The sequence below is a fragment of the Ictalurus punctatus genome, chromosome 8 (genome assembly GCF_001660625.3).
Source record: "Ictalurus punctatus breed USDA103 chromosome 8, Coco_2.0, whole genome shotgun sequence".
NCBI lineage: Eukaryota > Metazoa > Chordata > Actinopteri > Siluriformes > Ictaluridae > Ictalurus > Ictalurus punctatus.
Genome location: NC_030423.2, coordinates 6738995 through 6761871, shown reverse-complemented (window position 1 = coordinate 6761871; position 22877 = coordinate 6738995). Strand labels below are relative to the sequence as shown.

The 22877-nt window shown below is 37.4% G+C and overlaps 1 protein-coding gene across 10 annotated transcripts in view; it reads right to left on the bottom strand.

Moving 5' to 3' along the window:
* The window catches only part of ablim3 (actin binding LIM protein family, member 3), a 112415-nt gene extending 90753 nt beyond the window's left edge, over positions 1-21662 (bottom strand). For 5 of the 10 annotated variants that reach the window (XR_008396868.1, XR_008396869.1, XR_008396870.1 and 2 more), the window contains exons 1-3: positions 21164-21662; positions 18915-18978; positions 15052-15189 (exon numbers count right to left, since the gene is read on the bottom strand). Coding sequence is in view for 1 of the 10 variants with exons in the window: in XM_017475110.3 (XP_017330599.1) it covers positions 15052-15189; positions 18915-18960 (184 nt within the window). In the remaining 9 variants the exon portion in view is untranslated. The remainder of the gene's footprint in view (positions 1-15051; positions 15190-18914; positions 18979-21163) is intronic. The other 5 variants (XR_006982919.2, XR_008396871.1, XR_008396873.1 and 2 more) reach the window with 2 other exon arrangements.
* Positions 21663-22877: the final 1215 nt, after the last annotated feature.

Here is a 22877-nt window from a genome sequence, read left to right as displayed (position 1 = left end):
AAGGCAAGGCATCGAAAATATGTACTACAATTATATATATATATATATATATATATACACACACACACACACACATATATATACTACAATTATATATATATATACAGTGGGGGAAAAAAGTATTTGATCCCCTGCTGATTTTGTACGTTTGCCCACTGACAAAGAAATGATCAGTCTATAATTTTAATGGTAGATTTATTTGAACAGTGAGAGACAGAATAACAACAAAAAAATCCAGAAAAACGCACGTCAAAAATGTTATAAATTGATTTGCATTTTAATGAGGGAAATAAGTATTTGACCCCTCTGCAAAACATGACTTAGTACTTGGTTTAAAAACCCTTGTTGGCAATCACAGAGGTCAGACGTTTCTTGTAGTTGGCCACCAGGTTTGCACACATCTCAGGAGGGATTTTGTCCCACTCCTCTTTGCAGATCTTCTCCAAATCATTAAGGTTTTGAGGCTGACGTTTGGCAACTCGAACCTTCAGCTCTCTCCACAGATTTTCTATGGGATTTAGGTCTGGAGACTGCCTAGGTCACTCCAGGACCTTAATGTGCTTCTTCTTGAGCCACTCCTTTGTTGACTTGGCCGTGCCTCTTGGGTTATTGTCATGCTGGAATACCCATCCACGACCCATTTTCAATGCCCTGTCTGAGGGAAGGAGGTTTTCACCCAAGATTTGACGGTACATGGCCCCGTCCATCGTCCCTTTGATGCGGTGAAGTTGTCCTGTCCCCTTAGCAGAAAAAAACCCCCAAAGCATAATGTTTCCACCTCCATGTTTGACGGTGGGGATGGTGTTCCAGGGGTCATAGGCAGCATTCCTCCTCCTCCAAACACGGCGAGTTGAGTTGATGCCAAAGAGCTCCATTTTGGTCTCATCTGACCTCAACACTTTCACCCAGTTATCCTCTGAATCATTCAGATGTTCACTGGCAAACTTCAGACGGGCATGTATATGTGCTTTCTTGAGCAGCGGACCTTGTGCGCGCTGCAGGATTTAAGTCCTTCACGGCGTAGTGTGTTACCAATTGTTTTCTTGGTGACTATGGTCCCAGCTGCCTTGAGATCATTGACAAGATCCTCCCGTGTAGTTCTGGGCTGATTCCTCACTGTTCTCATGATCAATGCAACTCCACGAGGTGAGATCTTGCATGGAGCCCCAGGCCGAGGGAGATTGACAGTTCTTTTGTGCTTCTTCCATTTGCGAATAATCGCACCAACTGTTGTCCCCTTCTCACCAAGCTGCTTGGCAATGGTATTGTAGCCCATTCCAGACTTGAGTAGGTCTACAGTCTTGTCCCTGACATCCTTGGAGAGCTCTTTGGTCTTGGCCATGGTGGAGAGTTTGGAATCTGATTGATTGATTGCTTCTGTGGACAGGTGTCTTTTATACAGGTAACAAACTGATATTAGGAGCACTCCCTTTAAGAGTGTGCTCCTAATCTCAGCTCGTTACCTGTATAAAAGACACCTGGGAGCCAGAAATCTTTCTGATTGAGAGGGGGTCAAATACTTTTTTCCCTCATTAAAATGCAAATTAATTTATAAAATTTTTGACATGCGTTTTTCTGGATTTTTTTGTTGTTATTCTGTCTCTCACTGTTCAAATAAACCTACCATTAAAATTATAGACTGATCATTTCTTTGTCAGTGGGCAAACGTACAAAATCAGCAGGGGATCAAATACTTTTTTCCCCTCACTGTATATATATATATATTATATATATTATATATATATATATATATATATATATATATATATATATATATATATATCCCTTCCAACGGATCAGTGCCTTATAGAGGGTGGAAGGGATATATATATATATATATATATATCCCTTCCAACGGATCAGTGCCTTATAGAGGGTGGAAGGCTTTGCGTGTGCTAATGACACTGAGAGCTATGCTGTTGGGAGTATATACTCCCAGAAGGGCCACCCAAGGCAGATAGGTCAAAGCTGAAGCACCAGACTAAATCTGATCCATTCGCCAATACGCACTGGACAAGCGCGGCGAATTGACGTCCATTCCTGTTCTATGCTGACACAAACAAAATCATGGCCCTTATTCCCTGGAGGCCAGCGAGCACCTACCTACGGCAGTGGGAAGAAAAGCTCAATGGCAGAGGGTGCTAAAAATCGCCAGGTACATTTAGGCTGCTTACGGACTCTGAACCTAGGAACGCTAAATATTAGAACGATGAGAACAAATGACAGACTCGAAGAACTAATGCTTGAACTTGAAAACATCAATTGGGATATAATAGGTTTGGGTGGAATTCGGCACAAGGATGAAGAAATTTTTAAGCTGAACAGTGGTCATATCCTTTACTACAAAGGCAACACATCAGGTAGAACCAATGGAGTAGGATGCCTAGTAAACAAAAGACCCAATAACAATGTGGTGTCATTTGAAGGAATATCAGATCGAATATCAAAACTCACGGTTCAGCTAACAAAAAGATATACAATGCAAATCCTGCAACTATTAGTCATAATGATGAAACGGTCGAAAGATTCTCTGAAAATATTTGTATGCACCACAATAATACCACAAACCATTTCAAAATAATAATGGGAGATTTCAATGCGAGAATTGGCGATCATCGAGAGACGAAAATTACCGGTCAACATGGTTTTGGAACAAGCAATGAACGAGGAACCAGACTAGTCGAAATTTGTGCTTCTGAGCAGCTCTACATTATGAATTCATTCTTCAAAAAGAAACCGATAATGAAATGGACTTGGGAAAACCCAAAGGGAGGAAAAAGCTAAATTGACTATATCTTATCAAACCAAAAAGATATCTTTAAAGATTGCTGCCCTATCAACCGATTCAATGTAGGGAGTGACCATCGTCTAGTACGTCCTAAGCTAGGAATAAACTACCACAAAGTACGAAAAAATTAACTCAACAAGTATCAACAAAAGTCAGTGCAGAACAATTATTCATAAAACAAAAAGACTTTCAACTAAAACTATCCAATAGATTTGAAATTTTACAAAAATTAAATGATATGGACATTTCATCTCAGAATGAGCTCATCACTCAAAACCTGTTAGATGCTGCACATGAGACGGCTCCACCTACAAAATGCAATAAAACTCCAAGGATATTGACGAAAACCAAACAAATGATGAACAAGCGAAGAGAAATGAAACAATCCAGAATAACTGACAAAATCGAATATGTGGAACTGTGCAAAACAGTCAGGAAATGCATCAAATCAGACATTCGAAGGTTTAATACTCAATTAATCACCAAAACCCTAGAAGAAAATCTCAGCCTGAAAAAACTGAAAAGACGACTCATATTTGCCAAAAAAACTTATACCATCACTGAAACTAGAAAATGGCTCCCACACAACAACCAAACAACAGTTGATGGATAGAATAAAATCATTCTATTCAGATCTGTATAATGATGATACCCCATTACCCGACCTACCCAATCCATTTGAAATGGTCCCTGACATACTAGCAGAAGAAGTTGATTGGGCTATTAAAACAACTAAGAATGGAACAGCAGCAGGACTGGATCAAATCTCAATTGAAATGTTGAAAGCAGGTGGAGAACCCTTAGTTAAAATACTTGCTAAACTTTTTACTACCTGTCTCAACAAATATACAATACCTGACCAATTGAAAAAACGCCGATGTCATACTACTGCACAAAAAAGGAGAAGCTAAAGACCTAAAAAATTACTGTCCAATAAGCCTTCTATCTAAAATTTACAAAATTTTCACAAAAATCATCAACAAAATATTTGAATCGTCACTAGATTTTGCACAACCATAGGAACAAGCTGGGTTTAGGAAAAATTTTTGTACATTAGATCACATACAAGCCCTTCAACAGGTCATTGAGCGCCACAATGAGTTTAATCTACCACTTTGTCTAGCTTTTGTCGACAATGAAAAAGCTTTTGACACTGTCAAAACTTGCTCAATACTTCAGGCCCTACAAAACCAACTGATCAATCCAGTTTATATAAAAATCCTGTACGAAATCTATAAAAATGCAAAAGCTACAATTCAGTTAAATGATGATAAAGTGGAAATCAAAATACAAAAAGGCGCCCACCAAGGAGATACCATATCGCCCAAACTTTTTTCAGCCTGACTAGAAGAAATCTTCAAAAAACACGACTGGGAGGACAAAGGAATCAAGATCAATGGTTCCCACCTCTCCAACCTACGTTTTGCCGATGACATAATTCTATTCTCAGAAACCCCAGAAGAACTACAACAACTACTACTAGACTTAAATGAAGCAAGCAAATCATCAGGGCTAAAAATGAACCTACAAAAAACCCAAGTTATGGGAAAACTATTGGATCAAGTAAACAGTTACATATATCTAGGACAAAACATCATGGAATGGAATCATATCAATGGAACTGAATGGCCTTGACGAAGTCAACAGGAGGGCAAGATCAGGATGGCAAACTTTTGGCCGCCTCAATTTCGTCTTCAAACACAACTTTCCTCTATGTCTCAAAAGAAAAGTGTTTGATCATTGTGTTCTCCCTGCTCTTACCTATGGATGTGAAACCTGGACCTCAAATACTAAAATAATTCAAAAATTAAGGGTCACTCAACGAAGCATGGAACGCCGCATGCTAAACATATCGCTATTAGACCACAAGACTAGTGTGTGGGTGCGAAGTCAAACCAAAGTAATGGACATAATCAAAAGGGTGAAAACATTAAAGTGGAAGTGGGCAGGACACGTAGCAAGAATGAAAGACCAAAAATGGACGCCTGCAGTCCTAAATTGGACTCAACTGGAAGCCAAATGCCCAAGAAGAAGACCTAAGGCCAGGTGGGCTGATGACATCAGAAAGTTCGCTGGAATCAATTGGCAACAAAGGGCACAGGATCGTAGTTGGTGGCAGCATTCAACAGAGGCCTACGCCCTGCAGTGGGCCGAGAACAGCAGAAGAGAAGAGAAAGAGAAGATATATATATATATATATATATATATATATATATATATATATATATATATATATATATATATATATATATATATATACGTATATATATATTTGTTAGAGCTGCAACAACTAATCGATAAAATCGATTCAATTATCCATCAATCAATTATCCATAGGAAATTTAAAAAAATATTTTCATAATATTACATATATATTTTTTGTTAAATGTATCAAAACATATTCAAATGAGAGGTTTTAAAATTAATCAATTTGGTTATTCCTGTGCATTCACAAATATCACGTTAGCTGAGCTGACGATCGTTCATTGATGTATTTATTTGAAATTTATTTACAAACGAAATGATAATTTGCAAAAATCTATGAGTGGTAGACAAGTTCAAGTGTCGCACTGATGGATAAAATAAACAAAAGATAATTCAGAGAGTCAAATTAAATGTCACACCAACAATAAAATGTAAGTGAACCTGGTATTTGTACCAGTGGTATTTGAACCAATTCCTGGGGAATGACAGGTTCTACCAATCAACCAGGGATATATATATATATATATATATATATATATATATATATATATATATATATATATATATATATATATAGTATTTATTCTATTACTTTTTATAGATGCAAAAAAAGCACAGAATTAAACTACAGTCCTAAATGAATAATATATATTCTGGTGTGTGTCTGTGTGTATTGGGTTCTTTTCAGTCTTATATAATTGGACAAATTGTGGTGTAAAGTTTTCGTCTTAAGTTTATATTTGTAATACTCAGTTTGTGGATTTAAGTTTAAATAAATGAAAAAAAAGGCACTGGAATTCGAATCGATTAATCGATTAATCGAAGAATAAGGAAAAGAAACTGCCAACTAATCAATTATGAAAATAATCGTTAGAAGCAGCCCTTATATATATATATATATATATATATATATATATATACACACACACACACACACACACACACACACACACACACACACACACACACACACGCAGCAATCTTGACTTTACTGGTAACAACGATTAAACGTTTATTAGTTATAATTAGGGATGCACCGAATGTTCGGCAACCGAAATTATCCATCCGAAAATAGCAAAAAAAGCACTTTTGGTGTTCGGCTGTAAATGAAAAGGCCGAATAAATTCGACCGAACAATGACATGTTTGATGACGCAACCAAATAGCCGAGCAACCAGAGGTGGACGCGTGAATGTCACAACCTCTAAGAGGGGGCGCGTGCATGCATGAGCTACGTGCTCTTCAGATGTTTACTGTGGACACGTACGTTTGTTTTTGTTTCTGTTCCGGAGCATGTTTCTGTCAGGTCGCGAGACGTAAGGGAGTAGAGTACGGAAGCAGGTAAAGACGTATTTATTTAAGGGCAGGCAGACAAATCCAAATCGTAATCCAAAAAACGTAGTCAAGACAGGCAAAGATTTTGGGCGAGTGGCAAACAGGCATAAACGGGGCAAAGCAGGAATCAAAGTCGCGGTCACAGAAAACAGGGTCACAGCACAAAATAAGAAACATGAACATGTACTATGGACTGGGAACGGAAAAACCAGCGGGGACTAAATGAACTAATCTGTCATTTAAACTAACTAAATCTATCAAGGAACATAACATTAACAACGTATCTAACTATACTATATATACTATAATACTCCGCGAGGTGTACAGGGACACGAGCGGTATATATCCCAAATATAATCGGCCGTATATAACCGAATATAACCATTTTTGCACTCTTGTCAATGCACTTTTTAATGCAATTTTGTTGTAGGCTTCAGAGTGTTACATTCTTTCAGCAGTCAGTTATAGGCCTACCATAGTCTATTCAAGGAGGGCTCAAAGATGACCACATAAAAATATTTTTATTTTACTAATTTATTTATTTAAAGTTATATTATGCCTTCTTGGTAGCCTATGCCTGCTGGAATGATAAAAAAAATGTTCATCGTCAAATAAATATTTTGAAATTGTAGTTTTTGTAATTCATTTTTTTTTCTTTGAAAAGCACATTTTGACTATTTAATTTATGCAGTGGTGAAAAAAATGGCAAAATAAATGAAAAAAACACGAAAAAACGTGTTCGGTATTCGACCTTCGGATTTCAGCCAAGTTTTTCATTATATTCGGTTTCGGCTTTGGCCAAGAATTTTCATTTCGGTGCATCCCTAGTTATAATAATAATAATAATACTACCGTTATATATATTATATATATATATATACATATACATATACATATATATATATATATATATATATATATATATAGATAGATAGATAGATAGATATAGTAATACTAGTATTATTATATTATTATAAGGTTCGATGTGTTGTGCATTCTGAGACGCTTTTCTGCTTACTGTGGTTGTGAGTGGTTACTTGAGTTATTATAGGCTTCCTGCCAGGTTTAACCAGTCTGGGCCTCTGACCTTGTACATCCTAAGGAGTTTCCACCTGCAAACCTGCCTTTCGCTGGATGTTTTTTTTTGTTTTTCACACTATTCTGTGTAAACACTAGAGACCATGAGATCATTAGTTTCTGAAATACTCAAACCCCAGTTTCCACATTCTGATTTGATGTGAATATTAACTGAAGTTCTTGACCTGCATCTGCATAATTTTATACACTGCTGCCAAATGACAAGATAATTGCATGAATGAGCAGGGGTACAGTTGTTCCTATTAAAGTGGCGCTTTTAACTAATAGCAGTGGGGGGGGGGGGGGGGAGCAGCTAAATATATGCATTCTTGCATTATCTTAAAAGGGATCAAAGGAATGTAAGGATAAATTAATATCACAGGAAAAAAATACTGTGTGTGAGGTGATTGCCTCACTTTTATCATCCATACATAAGGCATCAGCTTGTCTTTGGAAACAGCAAGGCATTCAATCCATGTGTAACACATTCATCTGAACCCTTAGCTTGTTAAAATTATTCCTAGAAATGGGTCTGTGTAAGAACAAATAAACATTAATGTATTCTGACAATGTGGACCTAGTCTCACTGAACCAAAATCTACTGTGAGTAAAAAAAAACACAATTACATTTGTTATCCACTAAAACATGTGTTCTCTCCCACACAATTAGTTAATAAGGCTCAGTCTGAACAAGACAACCAACACAGAGAGAAAAAAACAGCCACATCAGAATGAATAATCAAAGAACGGGCGAATGTGGGGGATATGAACAATCTGTCTATAGAGATCTGCCTATTGAAAGTCCAGTGTGTAGGGGTACAGGCATCCACCCGAGGCCATGCTCCCTGCTATAAAGTTTTTTTTTCTCGTTTCTGTCATTTTAGCATATTTTCACAATCAATTAAAAAAATAAATCATAAGAGCATCACATCTTGAGCCTGACACCCTGTAACCTCCTTTCAAATCAGGACACTCTGACCTACAAAGTCTATTTAATGGTGAAATGCCAGTCCATCATAGGGCACCATGCACACACACATTTACACACTCAATCACACTTAGGGGCAATTTAGTGTAGCCAATCCACCTATCTGCATGTTTTGGAGAGGTAGGAGAAAAGGATTACCTGGATGAATGTGTTGGAAATCCTAACCAATGCACCACCATGCTACCCTGGGGTAATTATATCACAGTATTTAGTCGTTGGTAAATACTGTGATATAATTACCCCAGGGTAGCACGGTGGTGCATTGGGTAGCATTGCCAATTCACAGATCCAGGGTCCCTGTTTACTGTCTATGTGGAGTTTCATATGTTCTCACTGTGTTCACATGAGTTTCATCCAAGTTATCCTTTTCTCCTACCTCACCAAAACATGCAGATAGGTGGATTGGCTACACTAAATTGCCTCTAGGTGGGAATAAGTGTGTAAATGTGTGTGTTCATGGTGCCCTACGATGGACTGGCATTTCACCATTAAATAGTACGGATCTGATACTGTGTACAGTGCTGTGAAAAAGTAATCCTGATGTCTTCTGTTTTTGTGTATATCTATAGTTTTAGATCTTCAAATGAAATACAACATAAAACAAACACAACCCGAGTAAAGACACAATACAGTTTTTTATTGAAGCAAAACAAAGTTATCTTACACCTATCACCAATGTGAAAAACTAATTGCCCCCTTAAACTTAAAATCTGGTTGAGGCACCTTTAGCAGCAATTACTACAACCAGACACTTCTGATAACTGGAGATAAGACTTTCACAGCGCTATGATGGAACTTTTGACCCACTCTTCTTGCAGAACTACTTTAGTTCAGCCACACTGGAGCATGAAGTGCCCATGTAAGGGCTTGCCACAGCCTCTCAATTGGTTCAAGTCAGGACTTTGACTAGGCCATTCCCGAACTTTAATTTGGCTTTTTTTGAGCCATTCAGAGGTGGACTTACTCCTATGCTTAGGATCATTGTCTTGCTTCACAATCCAGTTGCACTTGAGTTTCAACTTACAGACTGAAGACCAGACATTCTCCTTTAGGATTTTATGGTAGAGAGCAGAATTCATGTCTCCCTTAATTATGGCAAATTGCACAGGCCCTGAAGCAGCAAAGCATCCCCACAACATGACACATATGATGTTCTATTTGTGGAATTCTGTGTTTGGTTTATGCCAGATGTAACGGGACTCCTGTCTTCCAAACAGTTCCACTTAAGACTTATCAGTCCACAAAACATTCTCACAAAAGTTTTGAGGATCATCAAGGTGTGTTTTGGCAAAATTCAGATGAGCCTTAAGTTCTTCTGGGGTAGCAGTGGTTTTCACCTCGCCACTCTTCCATTGATGCCATTTTGTCTTTCTGATAGTGGAGTCATGAACAGGAGTAATGAACTTTTTTGATGCAAGAGAGGCCTGTAGTCCCTTTGATGTTGTCCGTGGCTCTTTTGTGATTTCCTGGATAAGTCCATTATTATAAGTCCTAGATGTCTCAGACCATTATCTCATCTCGTTTAAATTGCGTATTGATCATAATATTTGCACCTCGTACATTCACGTCAGCTACTGCACAGAGTTTTAGCAATAACCTACCAAAGACATCAATTATATTTGGATCACCATCTGATTTATTTATTTATTTTACATTTATGGAATTTGGCACATTTATCTCACTTATACAACTGAGCAATTGAGGATTAAGGGCCTTGCTCAAGGGCTCAACAGTGGCAGCTTCTAAACAGTAACCTTTAACCTTTAACCATTAAGCCACCACTGCCCAAAAACTTCTGATCCCAAAGAACTTGATCAAGCGACTGAATGCTTAGAGTCAAAGCTCCACTACACTCTAGATAGGGTGGCTCCACTCAAAACAAAAATTATTAGAGATAAAAAGCCAGCACCCTGGTATAACGATCAAATGTGTACTTTAAGATAGACTACTCAACAATTAGAACATAAATGGGGTCAAACCAACTTGGTAGTTTTTCAAACAGCATGGAAGCAGAGCCTCCTGAACTACAGAAAATCTCTAAGTGATACTAGAAAAGTCTGTCTCTCCACCTTAATAGAAGATAACAAAAACAATTCTAGATTTCTATTCAACACGGTAGCAAAATTAACTAGGAATAAAAACACCACAGATTCAGGCACGAAATCATAATCATGATATAGCAGCGAAGATTTCATGAATTTTTTCATTGGTAAAGTTAAAAATATTAGATGTGAAATTCAGACAATTAGCTTAAAACCAGACAGTTTTATAACTAACCCTGTAGATAATAATATAGCAATATCATATCATCGATTAGAATGTTTTAATCCCCTTTGAGAGAACGAACTAGCTTCATTAATCTCTTCAGCAAAATCATCAACTTGTATTCTAGCTCCCTTAACTATAGATTTCTTTAAACAGATTTTTCCAGGAGTAACCCAACCCCTTCTAAAAATAATAAATTCTTCCCTTAGCACTGGCTAAATCATTTAAATCAGCAGCTATCACACCTCTGATTAAAAAAACTGTCCGTGACCCCTGTCAATTGTCCAACTACAGGCCAATATATAGACAGCAGCTATGCTCGTACCTACATAGGAATAACGTTCATGAAATGCATCAGTCAGGTTTAGGCCTCATCATAGCACAGAGACAATACTAGTTAAAGCAGTAAACGCCCTACTACTGGCCTCTGATCAGGGTTGTGTCTCCTTGCTGTTCTCCTTGATAGACTACAAAATGCTGTTGGAATTAAGGGAATCGCCCTCTCCTGGCTCAGGTCTTATTTGACCGATCGCTATCAGTTCGTAGATATAAATGGCAACTTCTCCATGCATATTGAGGTTAATTTGGTGTTCCACAAGGTTCTGTTTTAGGCCCACTGCTTTTTACTTTATATTATATATATATATATATATATATATATATATATATATATATATGGGTCAAATTATTCATAAACATGGAATTAGCTTCCACTGTTATGCTGATGATACACAGTTGTATGTTTCAGCAAAGCCAGACAACAGACAGCAGCTTAATGACATTGAGGAATGTGTAAAGGACATTGACATTTGATGCTTATTAACTTCCTTTTACTTAATTCTGACAAGACAGAAATACTTGTACTAGGACCCTGTGTAGCTAGAAGTAAGCTTTCTGATTACATAGTTACTCTGGATAGCCTTTCGGTTTGTCATGTGCAGCAGTAAAAGACCTTGGTGTGATTATCGACCCCAGTCTTTCATTTGACGCTCATGTAGATAATATTACTAGGATAGCCTTCTTTCATGTCAGAAATATTGCTAAGATAAGAAATATAATGTCACTACATGATGAAGAAATATTAGTTCATGCTTTCGTCACCTGGATTATTGTAATGCCTTACTGTCTGGATGTTCCAGTAGGTGCATAAACAAGCTCCAATTAGTAAAGTATGAAGCTGCAAGAGTCCTTACTAGAGCCAGACATTATGACCACATCACCCCTATCTTATACACACTGCATTGGCTCCCAGTAAAATTTCGCATTGATTATAAAATACTACTATTGACATATAAAGCACTGAATGATCTCGCGCAACAGTTCCTAAGCAAACTTTTTCTTCTATGATCCGCCACACCTACTTAGATCAAAAGGTGCAGGCTACTTGTTGGTACCTCTAATAGTGAAGGCTACAGCAGGGGGAAGAACTGTCTCTTACAAAGCCCCGCAGTTATGGAACAGCCTTCCAATTAGTGCTCGGGACTCGGGACACAGTCTTGGTGTTTAAGGCTAGGCTGAAAACATATTTGTTTACTCAAATTGACTTTCTTTTACGCAAAGTAAACAGGAATATCCATCACGGAATAGTAACCATACCTAGCAATCTCTCCCTCTCTTTACCTTCCTCTCCCTCTCTCCTTTTGTCAAGCCACACATGATTTTATGGAGATTGCCCTTTCTGCTCTCCGGACCATCCTGATCCATCCTGATGCCCTACTTCTGGGTGGAGCTCTCATCAACTGGAGGCTACAGCCTGGAGATTGCTTAGGACGGTACAGCTTGAAGTACCATGGAATGGTTTTGGACCTCAATTCCACATGGACATTCTCGCTGTGGTTGCTGGGACTATGGTTGCTGCTATGGCCTTAGGACTACAATTACCACATACAATTTTGCAATCAAGTCTCCTTTAGTGAACAGTGGACTAGATCAACAAACAGACTTCATTTAAAAACCATAATGAACTTTCTTTTACTTTCACACTATCCGCTGTTACCTAGATGAGGATGGGTTGCCTTCTGAATCTGGTTCCTCTCAAGGTTTCTTTCTCATATCATCTTAAGGAGTTTTGCCTTCCCACCATCACCACTGGCTTGCTCAATAATGATAAATTCACACACTTAAATTCACACACTTAAATTCACACATATAAACACAGTATACAGATTTTCTGTAAAGCTGCTTTGAGACAATGTTCATTGTCAAAAGCGCTATACAAATAAAATGTTATTGGATTGAATTGAAGTATTTCATGGGCTCTTGGAGGAATTTTGTAAAGGTCACTACTATGCTGAGTTTTTCCATTTGGGGATAATGGTTCTCACTGTGGTCCTTTGGAGTCCCAGTGCCTTTGAAATAGTTTTATAACCCTTTCCAGACTGATTTATTTCAATCACCTTCTTCGCCATGGTGTGGTGTGTTGCTGGGCCATTCAGAGGTGGACCTTTCAAACAACTTCATTCTGTTGAAAAAGTTCTATTTAAGTGTTGATTAGATTGAACAGGGATGGGAGTAATCAGGCCTGGTTGCATCTAGTCTAGCTGAACCCCATTATGAATGCAGTTTCATTGATTCGGGGAATTAGTAACTACGGTTGTGAATACATTTTCACACAGGCCCAGTTGGTACTGAATAACTTTTTTGCTTCACTAAATAACATTATCATTTAAAACTGTAAACAGGCTGCCTTTATTTTATCTTAGATTTTGCTTTAATTTCTGAAACAATTTAGTATGAGTTATACACAAAAACAGAAGAAATCAGAATGGGGCAAATACTTTTTCACAGCACTGTATCAAAGTTGGAGTCATTATTAGTAAGGAAATGTAAGACTGGTCTCAGACTGTATTTCCCATATTTTGATCAACTTGTGATGTGTCAGAGGACACACTATATGGAAAATGATAATTTGGGATCAATTAAATCCATTGTAAATGGTATAAACCTGGGTTAACATATGAAATACATTTTACTAAATAATTTTTTTATAAAAGATACATTTAAATTAATTAAGGATTGAGGGAAGGGTGGACAGAAAGTAGGAGAGAACAAGAGGATGAATGATATTGCTGAGCAAGTTCATGTGTTCCAAGGCAACTTCTCATGTACAAACAGTAGGAAGGTGCTATAATCCCAACCCCTTTCTTGCTTTTGCTCCATGCACCTCCTCTCTACACCCTTACTTCTTTTCCATGTTTTGATATAGAATGTTCCCATTGGTGGTTACACTCCTATTGGTTTAATGCTGTTGACAATAACCACCAACCAGGGTGCCCCTTCACACAGTTACCACAGCAACCATTCAAATGCAATGTCAGCATGGAAGAAGCAGTTTGAAGACAGACACTGGAATATATGGCCAGCCACACAAAACAACAAAGCTGCAATAAAAGAAGCTGTAATCTTCCAACTACAATTTGACTGTTTTAATACCTAATGAAATTTAAATTGAACAATGTGTTACACTGGACAAAATTCAAGCTGAGGTGATTTGATGGCTTCAAAAATGTCAGTGTGCATTATTCTCTGCCATGCATATATATGATTTTCGGGCCACCTTATTCAGTTTCCAAAATTTTAATTCTTGACCACTGCAAAAACCAACGATAAATAACAGCATGTCTGAAACCATGGAGCATTACTATGATGATGTTTGGAAGATGCAAGAGCAGAGGATCCCATTATTCAACATGTCTCTGCTTCAGAACGCCTGGGAAACAGACACACACAAACACTATGGCAGTCCCAACAGCACAGCCAAGGAAAGAAATGGTTATTTAAACATCTACTCACTCAAGGTAAAGAGCTAGGTTGAAAGTATGGCATTTTCTTATAGTTGTACAGAAAACTAGAGATTGCCCATTATCCAAATTAACAGTAGTGGCCAAATATATACTGTGCATTATAACCTGTAATACCTGTCGCTAATAAAAGCTGCCATTTACTTTTCACTAAGAAACAAACAAACAAACAAACAAGGAACACAGTGGGGAAAAAATTAACTTGTTTGTTAGGCTCAGTTTCTCTAATCAACATAAGACATTGTAAAAAAATGATATTACAAATGTTATATACAAATAATTTTTTACCAAGAGTAACAAACAGAATTAAGAATTTAATTACTTTTTCAGTTGTTGTGTTGTTTGCACTCACACCCTGTGTAAACGCAAGCCTGCCATTGGGAGGATCCCCAAGTATGTGAGGTGGTTAATTTGTGCAGATTCCCAAAAATACTTATTTTAGTAATTTTGTTAATTTTTTAGAATAATTTTAAAATTGTATTCCTGTAAGACCTAAATATATGGTAAAGGTTAATAGGACAGCTATTGCATGTATTGGACCAAACATGAGCCTTAATAAATCAGTTAAACACTAATACAGTAGCAACTCCTTACCTTGGCAGGTGAAACATTTGACGTGGAAATGGATGCTCTGCACTCGCACAACCTCCCCTTTACACACCTCTCTGCAGCGAAAGCAGCGGATAGGTCCAGGGCTGGGCTCGCTGCCATAGCAGCTCTGTTGATGAGGTACTGTTGGGAACAATAGAGATGCCACGTTAAGTAAATTCTAGCAGAAATTAAGGTTAAAGAAGCATAGGTACTAAAAGAAAATACCCATGTGTGTCTTTGGGACCTTAGAATGCATTACATGCCAGCAAGTGAATCAGTTATTGTGAAACCACTGTGCCACGTCTTTATTTTGAATTGGTTTGTATCTGGGAACCTGATTTTGATATTTATAATAAATATTGTACTTTAAAATACCCCTCGCCCTACCTCAGTAAAATGTTTCAATATGCTGGCGTAAGCAAAGATAAAATGAGGTGTTTCCTTTGCCTCCCTAGAAGGCATGAGCTCCGTGGAGTTTGAAAAAGCATGCTGAGGTAAGATTCGCATGCACTGGCTATGTTTAACTAGATGGCTTTTGCTAATGTCAGGTTAGACAAGCATTTATTCCAGTAGCTAACATAATTAGTTAGGCAGCCAGTCAAATTCTAGATAATTGTAAATATTGGTTATTTTCAAGATATTTCCCTTCTGATTAATTCATTAGTAACCTACATAGTGTTAGTCATGCAAATGTGATGCATGTGTGATTTCGGTAGATTCTGATGTAGTTTATGCTTCACTTATGTGTAGGCCTATGATTGAAAAAAAGATGCATACAACACATGTATTTTTATTCATAGTTCACTGAGTTGCTGATAAGTTGCTGTATATTATTAATACAAATCAAGTACATGTGTTAATTTCAGAAGCACACTAAATGCAAAACTGATGAAGCACGTTTCTCTATTTGACATGCCTGTTAAACTCCAGGTGAATAACATTTAGTGTATTCTAATAAATAGGCACGTAGTCCACAAGACAGTTATATAGGCCCAATACTGAAAGACACCAGGTGTTATGCTCAACAAATCATTTGGCAAATTTCAAAGTATTGAAAAACACTACTACGTTCCACTGACTCTGTAAAAAGCCCTTGAACAATGACCCATTAATATGATCATGCTCCCACAGAGACTAGCAATACTAGCAATATTCCTCTGGCAGTCTCTGGACCTGGACTGCTGACATTGTTTTTGCATTCTGTATTTGACCGATCTGTGACAATATTAGTCAATTACACACAAATAACACACAAATACAGCATACTTTAAAGGGAGAGAGAAGCCACTACTCTCCATTCTGTGTCTCCAAGTACTGCATGCAGTTTCTGCAACATATAAGAGATGTAGATACTAATTGAATACTTTTATATCCAATTTAATCAGTCATTTCTCTGTTGAGCTCTAAATACTTCAGGACAACTCCGGGGCATTTGTACCATCAAAAGAATTTCGTAAACAGACTTGTTGTAAAGGTGGCATCCTAAAATGGTATTGAAAAGTGTCTGGATATTTCCCACAAATAGTGTACAAGAAAACGTACTCAGTTTTTGCTATAATGACTGGCCTGTAAGTTTTTAATACACATGTGCACATATATAGGAATATTACGACACCATTTTAGGGCCATTGTTTAAAAATAAATAAATCAATCAAGTTCAAGAATAAAGTTGCAATATTTGAAAAATAAAGTCATAATATTTAGAGAATAATGTCATACTACTATGACAAAATGGTACATCAAGGTACACTGAGGATTTGGTGAAATTATCATCTCTTTTGCTGAAGGAGAAAAATGCAGGCAGTGGTCAGTTTCAGAGTAGGGATGGGCGATATTTAATCTTTTGCGATATACTGTAGAAATTCTCCCCACAGTAAGAATTAGTCTTCAATAAGAACAAGTATGGCGGAAGGCAGACGTGAAGCTGAGGAGGAATTTATCGCTAAATGAGGAGCTACCTCTACAATCTAGATCTGGTTTGGTTACAGAAAATCAGTTTTACTTTTAGATTAATGTTTGTGTTTCTGAGTCTCGCAAGACTGCATGCAGCTGTCACTTGTAACCAAAAAAAGGGGTGAATGGTACTATATTTATATCATCACTGATTTTGTTATCACAATAAACACCAGAAAATATCGTGATATAGTTTTAAGTCCATATCGCCCATCCCTACTTCAGAGCTATCGATGGTTACATCTAAACGTCCCTAATTACCTGAGTTTTCATATGGACTCATACAATACACATAAGACTTAGGGTCAGTCCCAAACTTCCTCCAAGTTCAGCTGAGTTTTTCTTCTAAATAAAAACAATTTCTTGCAATGATGTTTAAAAATTCTAGTACTATTAATTATCTGGTGCAGATGCAACAGAAGCTCCACAGTTATGGAGCAGCCTTCCAATTAGTGCTCGGGACTCAGACACTGTCTCAGTGTTTAAGTCCAGGCTGAAAACATATTTGTTTAGTCAAGCTTTTTGTGAATAGTTTTTTTTCTTAGGTAAAGGAGCAGATCTAGAGGGCTCACAGGCAGTGTGCTGCTTTGGGACAATGTCCATTGTTAAAAGCGCTATACAAATAAAACAGAATTTAACTGAATTGAAAGTCTTACTGAAAACAGACAATGAGTTGTCCATGTTATCTATAACACAAAAGCATCTAAATTTAATAAAAATGTTAATTTGACTCATTTACACTTTAATTTGAGACATTTTGACAACAAATGTATAACAAATTATGATCTGCCGTCACTTTTTTATTTTTTATCATTTACATTCTCAATATGTGTTCAGGAAATTATAAAAGATAAAACCACTCCAGATAAGCTTGTTTAGCACTTTGGTAATGAAGAGCAATATTTAGCACAGGACCACTGACTACCAGCCTAAGGTGTAAGGTGATAACCGTTGGGCTTAAAGGACTGTGGCTATTTCTGCACTGAGCTGAGAAGACTCCAAGAAGATTACAGTCAAAGAGGATTATATGAGAGTGGAAGAGACACACAGTCAGAGATGAGAGGGTGCATTGTAAACAAGGCAGAGCAGAGTTAACTGTGTGCACTTAATATTAAAGCATGAAAGTTCCTACATGCAGTCTCATCAAAGTAATATACATATGACAAGGGTGGAATGAAAAAAACTTTCATGCAAAAACATGTAGATAATGCTGCTTGTTCAGGATGTCTTCAGATTTTTATAAATATGACACAGGAAATGTTTGCCACTCAGATACTTTGCACCAGCAGTTTGCACCAGCATACCAATGGGTATCCGACATGAAAGTACATAAGTATTCCTTCATCGGAGGTAGGATTAATGTGGCAGAAGTGAAACTCACCCATTCTCTCAATGATCACTCAAACCAGCTGATTCAAGGTCATACAAAATGAGTTATGTTCTGTTAGCTCGAGGTTGCATTTTGGTTGCATATCCGTTGCTTGCAATAACTGCATCAAACCAACAATCCACTGATGTCACCAAAATGTTACATTCTTCTTTTGTGATGCTTCTCCAAGCTTGTACTATAGCTTTTTTCAGTTGTTGTTTGTTTTGTGGTTTCTCCCTTCAGTCTCCTCGTCAGCAGGTGAAATGCATGCTCAATTGGGTTAAGGTCTGGTGAATGACACTTTGAAATGACATTATCAGTTAATGGGGCTTGCAATAAGTGAATTTAATTCAGCATTATGCCCACAGCATTACAATCATTTCTACTTAATAACAATTCTAGCAGTAGTAAAATGAGTGTACTAAAATATTGCAGCCCTTTCTTGTATGTGCAATTATTATTATTATTATTATTATTATTATTATTATTATTATTATTAATACTATTATTATTAATGTATTTATTTTTTACAAAATTGTTTCACCTGCTTGTATGAAAAGCTGTGCAGAGTGGGAATTTGAACCTTTCATTTGTGAAATGAAGAGAGTCTGGTGGCACAGAAAGAAAAAAATTGTAATCAATATAACCATTTGTTTAACAAATAAATAATATAAAGTCAAAGTAGTAGGCCGCACAGAGTAGTAAGGGTTCACATAATTTTTTTTCTTCAGTCCTACACTCTGTTCTCTGTTATGCTTTATGTTTTGCAAAGTAATAAAAATACATCAATGTCATATTTCTGTGGACCAAGCAGAGCTGTTAATTTGTTAGAATGTTCCCTCTTCTTCCTTTTTTGCCAAAAGCCAGAGGACTGACACATTTCCCCCTTGCCTTCTGTCCTAAGCAGCTTTTCATTCAGCAGCAGGCTAGTGACAGTCTTTACATGAGCTGAGAGGGAAAATGACTTAAACAGAGTAAATTTTTCAGGTTAGCTCCAATCTGCTACTGCTTAACCAGAAACCATGTTCTCTCTTGAGTGTGATAGGCCAGGCCAGAATCAGCTGAGAATGGAATTCAGCATCTGATTACAGATATGCCAGACATGTGATGTCAAAACAAACCAAACATTAGCCAATGTTGGAGGAAGAGCCAAACAGAGCCAAGAATAGCATCATTCAAGAGAAAATACAATATAAAAATACAACTGTCAGCAATAATTAGTTAATTAATAATAATTACTCCCTCATTCTGAAGTGGGAGAGAAGTGGTAGATCTGTGGTTATGATGATACACAGCTAACTGGATGGCTGTAAATTCAAATCCCATGACAGCAACTGCTGGGCCTTTGAACAAGGCTTTTAACCTTCAACTGCTCAGGTGTATGCTTGGGTTTTGCCTAACTGACTATGATTACATCAAATTCTGTTCTGTCTATATTCGGTTACAGCCATATTTCGAATATGATGTTTACATGTGTACAGGCATCGAAATTTTCTTGTATACATGGTTGTTGTAAGTATGCCTGAGTTGCCATTCCTAAATACCTAGCCTACAGCTAACCATTTGTTAGTAACCACAAGTCCTTGCAGACTGTGCATGCACATATTTCTCCTTTCAGTGGATTTTCTGAATAAGGTGTTTACATGCAACAAATTTCCGATTAAAACAGGCATATTCTAGGGGTAGGAATCTGAACTTGGGGAATCAGAATATTGTCCTAATCTGAATCGAGCAATCAGATTCAGGGGTTTACATGACTCAAAACTTATTAGAATATTGCCAAATTCTGATTAATAAACAGAGTATTGATCGTTAGTCACTAGACTGTAAAGTATGACATACAGTAAGTGTTTACATACAGTATGTATGTAATCATTTCCTGTTATCTTTAACTTTTTATGTACCAAAATAAAACTGAGCAATGCCTAAGCAATTACAATATAAGACAAAAAGTGATTTTGGTCAACGTTATTTGCCCTCAAACCTGGTTCTGGCCATATTCAATGAGTTATCATGTGCCGAAATAACATTAGACTTAATAAAATATATATTGTTTAAGCAAAGACATACTCTTTAGGGGGGAAACTCAGGTGACATTGGCTGAAGATCACACTAATTAGTAACACGTTAAAATGTATTGAGTTAACAGAAAATATACGATGATTCTAAAAATGACAATAATTTACTTTTACAGCAAACTTTTTTTTTTTAAATTAAGGTAGCCCCCAAATTTGGATCCATCCATTTTCTACACCACTTATCCTACTGGGTCACAGGGAACCTGGAGCCTATCCCAGGGAGCATGGGGCATAAAGCGGGGTACACCCTGGACAGGGTGCCAATCCAGGGCATAATCACATACACATTCACACACTATGGACACTTTGAACATGCCAATCAGCCTACCATGCATGTCTTTAGACTGGGGAAGAAAAGCCCCGCAAAAAGGGGAGAACATACAATCTCCGCACACACAGGGCGGGAATCGAACATCCAACCCTAGTGGCGTGAGGCGAACGTGCCTACTAAGCCACCACCAAGTCACCGTGTGACTCTAAAATAGAAAGACTTCTGAACTAAAAAAGTACGGGCTCTGTTACAAGCTGAGAATAGACAGAGAGGAAAGTCATATAGAGTGAACGATGGCAACTAATAACGTGCTTTTGTTTTCTCCCCAGTGCAATTTTATTTGTAATTTCACCTCACTTTATAAACTGCTTATTGGTGTTCCTTTACAGAAAGTTAATCATCGCACTGCAGTCTCGCATCGGAATGATCACTGTATCTACTCACCGCTCATTGTGCTGAGAGAATTAACATCCAATAATCCGAGGCAGTGTTTAAGCAGTATTGATGTCGAAGCTCGATAAAAGCACCCGGATTAAGGTTAACCCCGAATAAGGTTTTAAAAAAATAATAAAAAAAAAATAAATAAAAAAAACCTTAGCATTGTCTCCATAACGTGACATCAAATCCTTGAGAAATGGAAAGACCGGGCTGTCCCCGCGCTGACTGAAGCGATTTCAGCACGCCACCTCTCACTGTGACAGCGTTTAGTTTGAAGACAACAAAATGGCTACAAATAAGCTGCAAATTCGCGTAGTCATATTCCACGCTATTGATGTTTTTATTCGCGCTGTAGTAGAGTTCTCGTACAGCGTGCTTTAGTGGGAGATGCTGCGGGGAGTGATCGCCCTCATCTCGAGCGGAGTGACGTCACACCGCACATTGGCGCTGTAGAGTGCGAGCGCGCAGCATATTTCTTCAGCAGCGCGTGCAGATTGTATTTGGTGCAGGAAGAGCGCAGCAGACCAATGTAAAGGAGGGCTGGGTTTTTGCTCACCACTCCCAAGCATCATTTAGATATACAGCGCCCCCTCCTGCGCTGCCCGAATAAATACATTGCATTTTGAAGTCAACTGTGTGTACTGATCAATACGTGTGTACATTGACATGCATGTTCATTAGTGTCATATGATGTTATTGTCAAATTGGAGTGGCTCGAGATTGATGGGTATACTTTGCCTGTCTCAACTCTACCACGGCAGAAAAAACGATTTTGAAGATAAAAGCAGCATTCTTGAGCTAATCAGTGACTAATGTTGGAATTCATTAATTGGATTGCTTGAAAAAACTGCTAATATATCAGAATATATTCAAATATAGGCTTCCCAAAGTTTACACTAAATTTAACATATCAATTATCTTCTACCATTTCTTTTTGATTTTGAGTCATGTCAGCAGTTTTAAGTAAAATAATCTGCCCCTGATATATTTACTCAAACTTGAATTGCATGCTGAATTGAGTAGTATTCATAGCCATTAATCCAGTATACAGCAATTTTCTTCTTCTTCATTTTTGCATTAATTGAGGCCTAGGTAAGTTACATTAATATGATTTGTTAAAGTGTGATATTTGTAAGCTTTGTGTTGAAGTGGCATTTATTGTCATTTCAAACATATACAGCTGGTACAGTGAAATGAAACAATGTTCCTCCAGGACCATGGCGCTATATAAAACAACACACTAACCACTGAACTAAATAAGACCTACATCCGAGCTAATGTAATGTTAATGCAAGCTAATGCAATGTTAGCATGTTTGAGCAACGTTACAAGCTCCAACATACCTGCTTCTTAGAAAGGTTAAACCAAACTAACAGAACTGTTTGTAACTGATATAGATAGGCAAAGTTCGTCACAACAAATTTTGATGTTGGCTTGACAAAGCCAGTCTGAAAGTTTGAAACTGTTTCATAAGCTTGATGATAGTTTGAAGTTGAAGGAAAGAATGAAAGAAAGATAGAAAGAGTGACAGTCAGAAAGAAAGAAAGACAGACAGTTACTAGTAGAAAGATGGATGACAAAATAGAGTGATACAGGGAGAAAGTCAGATAGCTGGAGAGACTTTTATTAGTAGAAAGACAGAAGGAGTGAGTGATACAGGTAGATTGATAAAAAGAAATACAGTACCCTCCACTAGTATTGGTATCATTGGTAAATATGA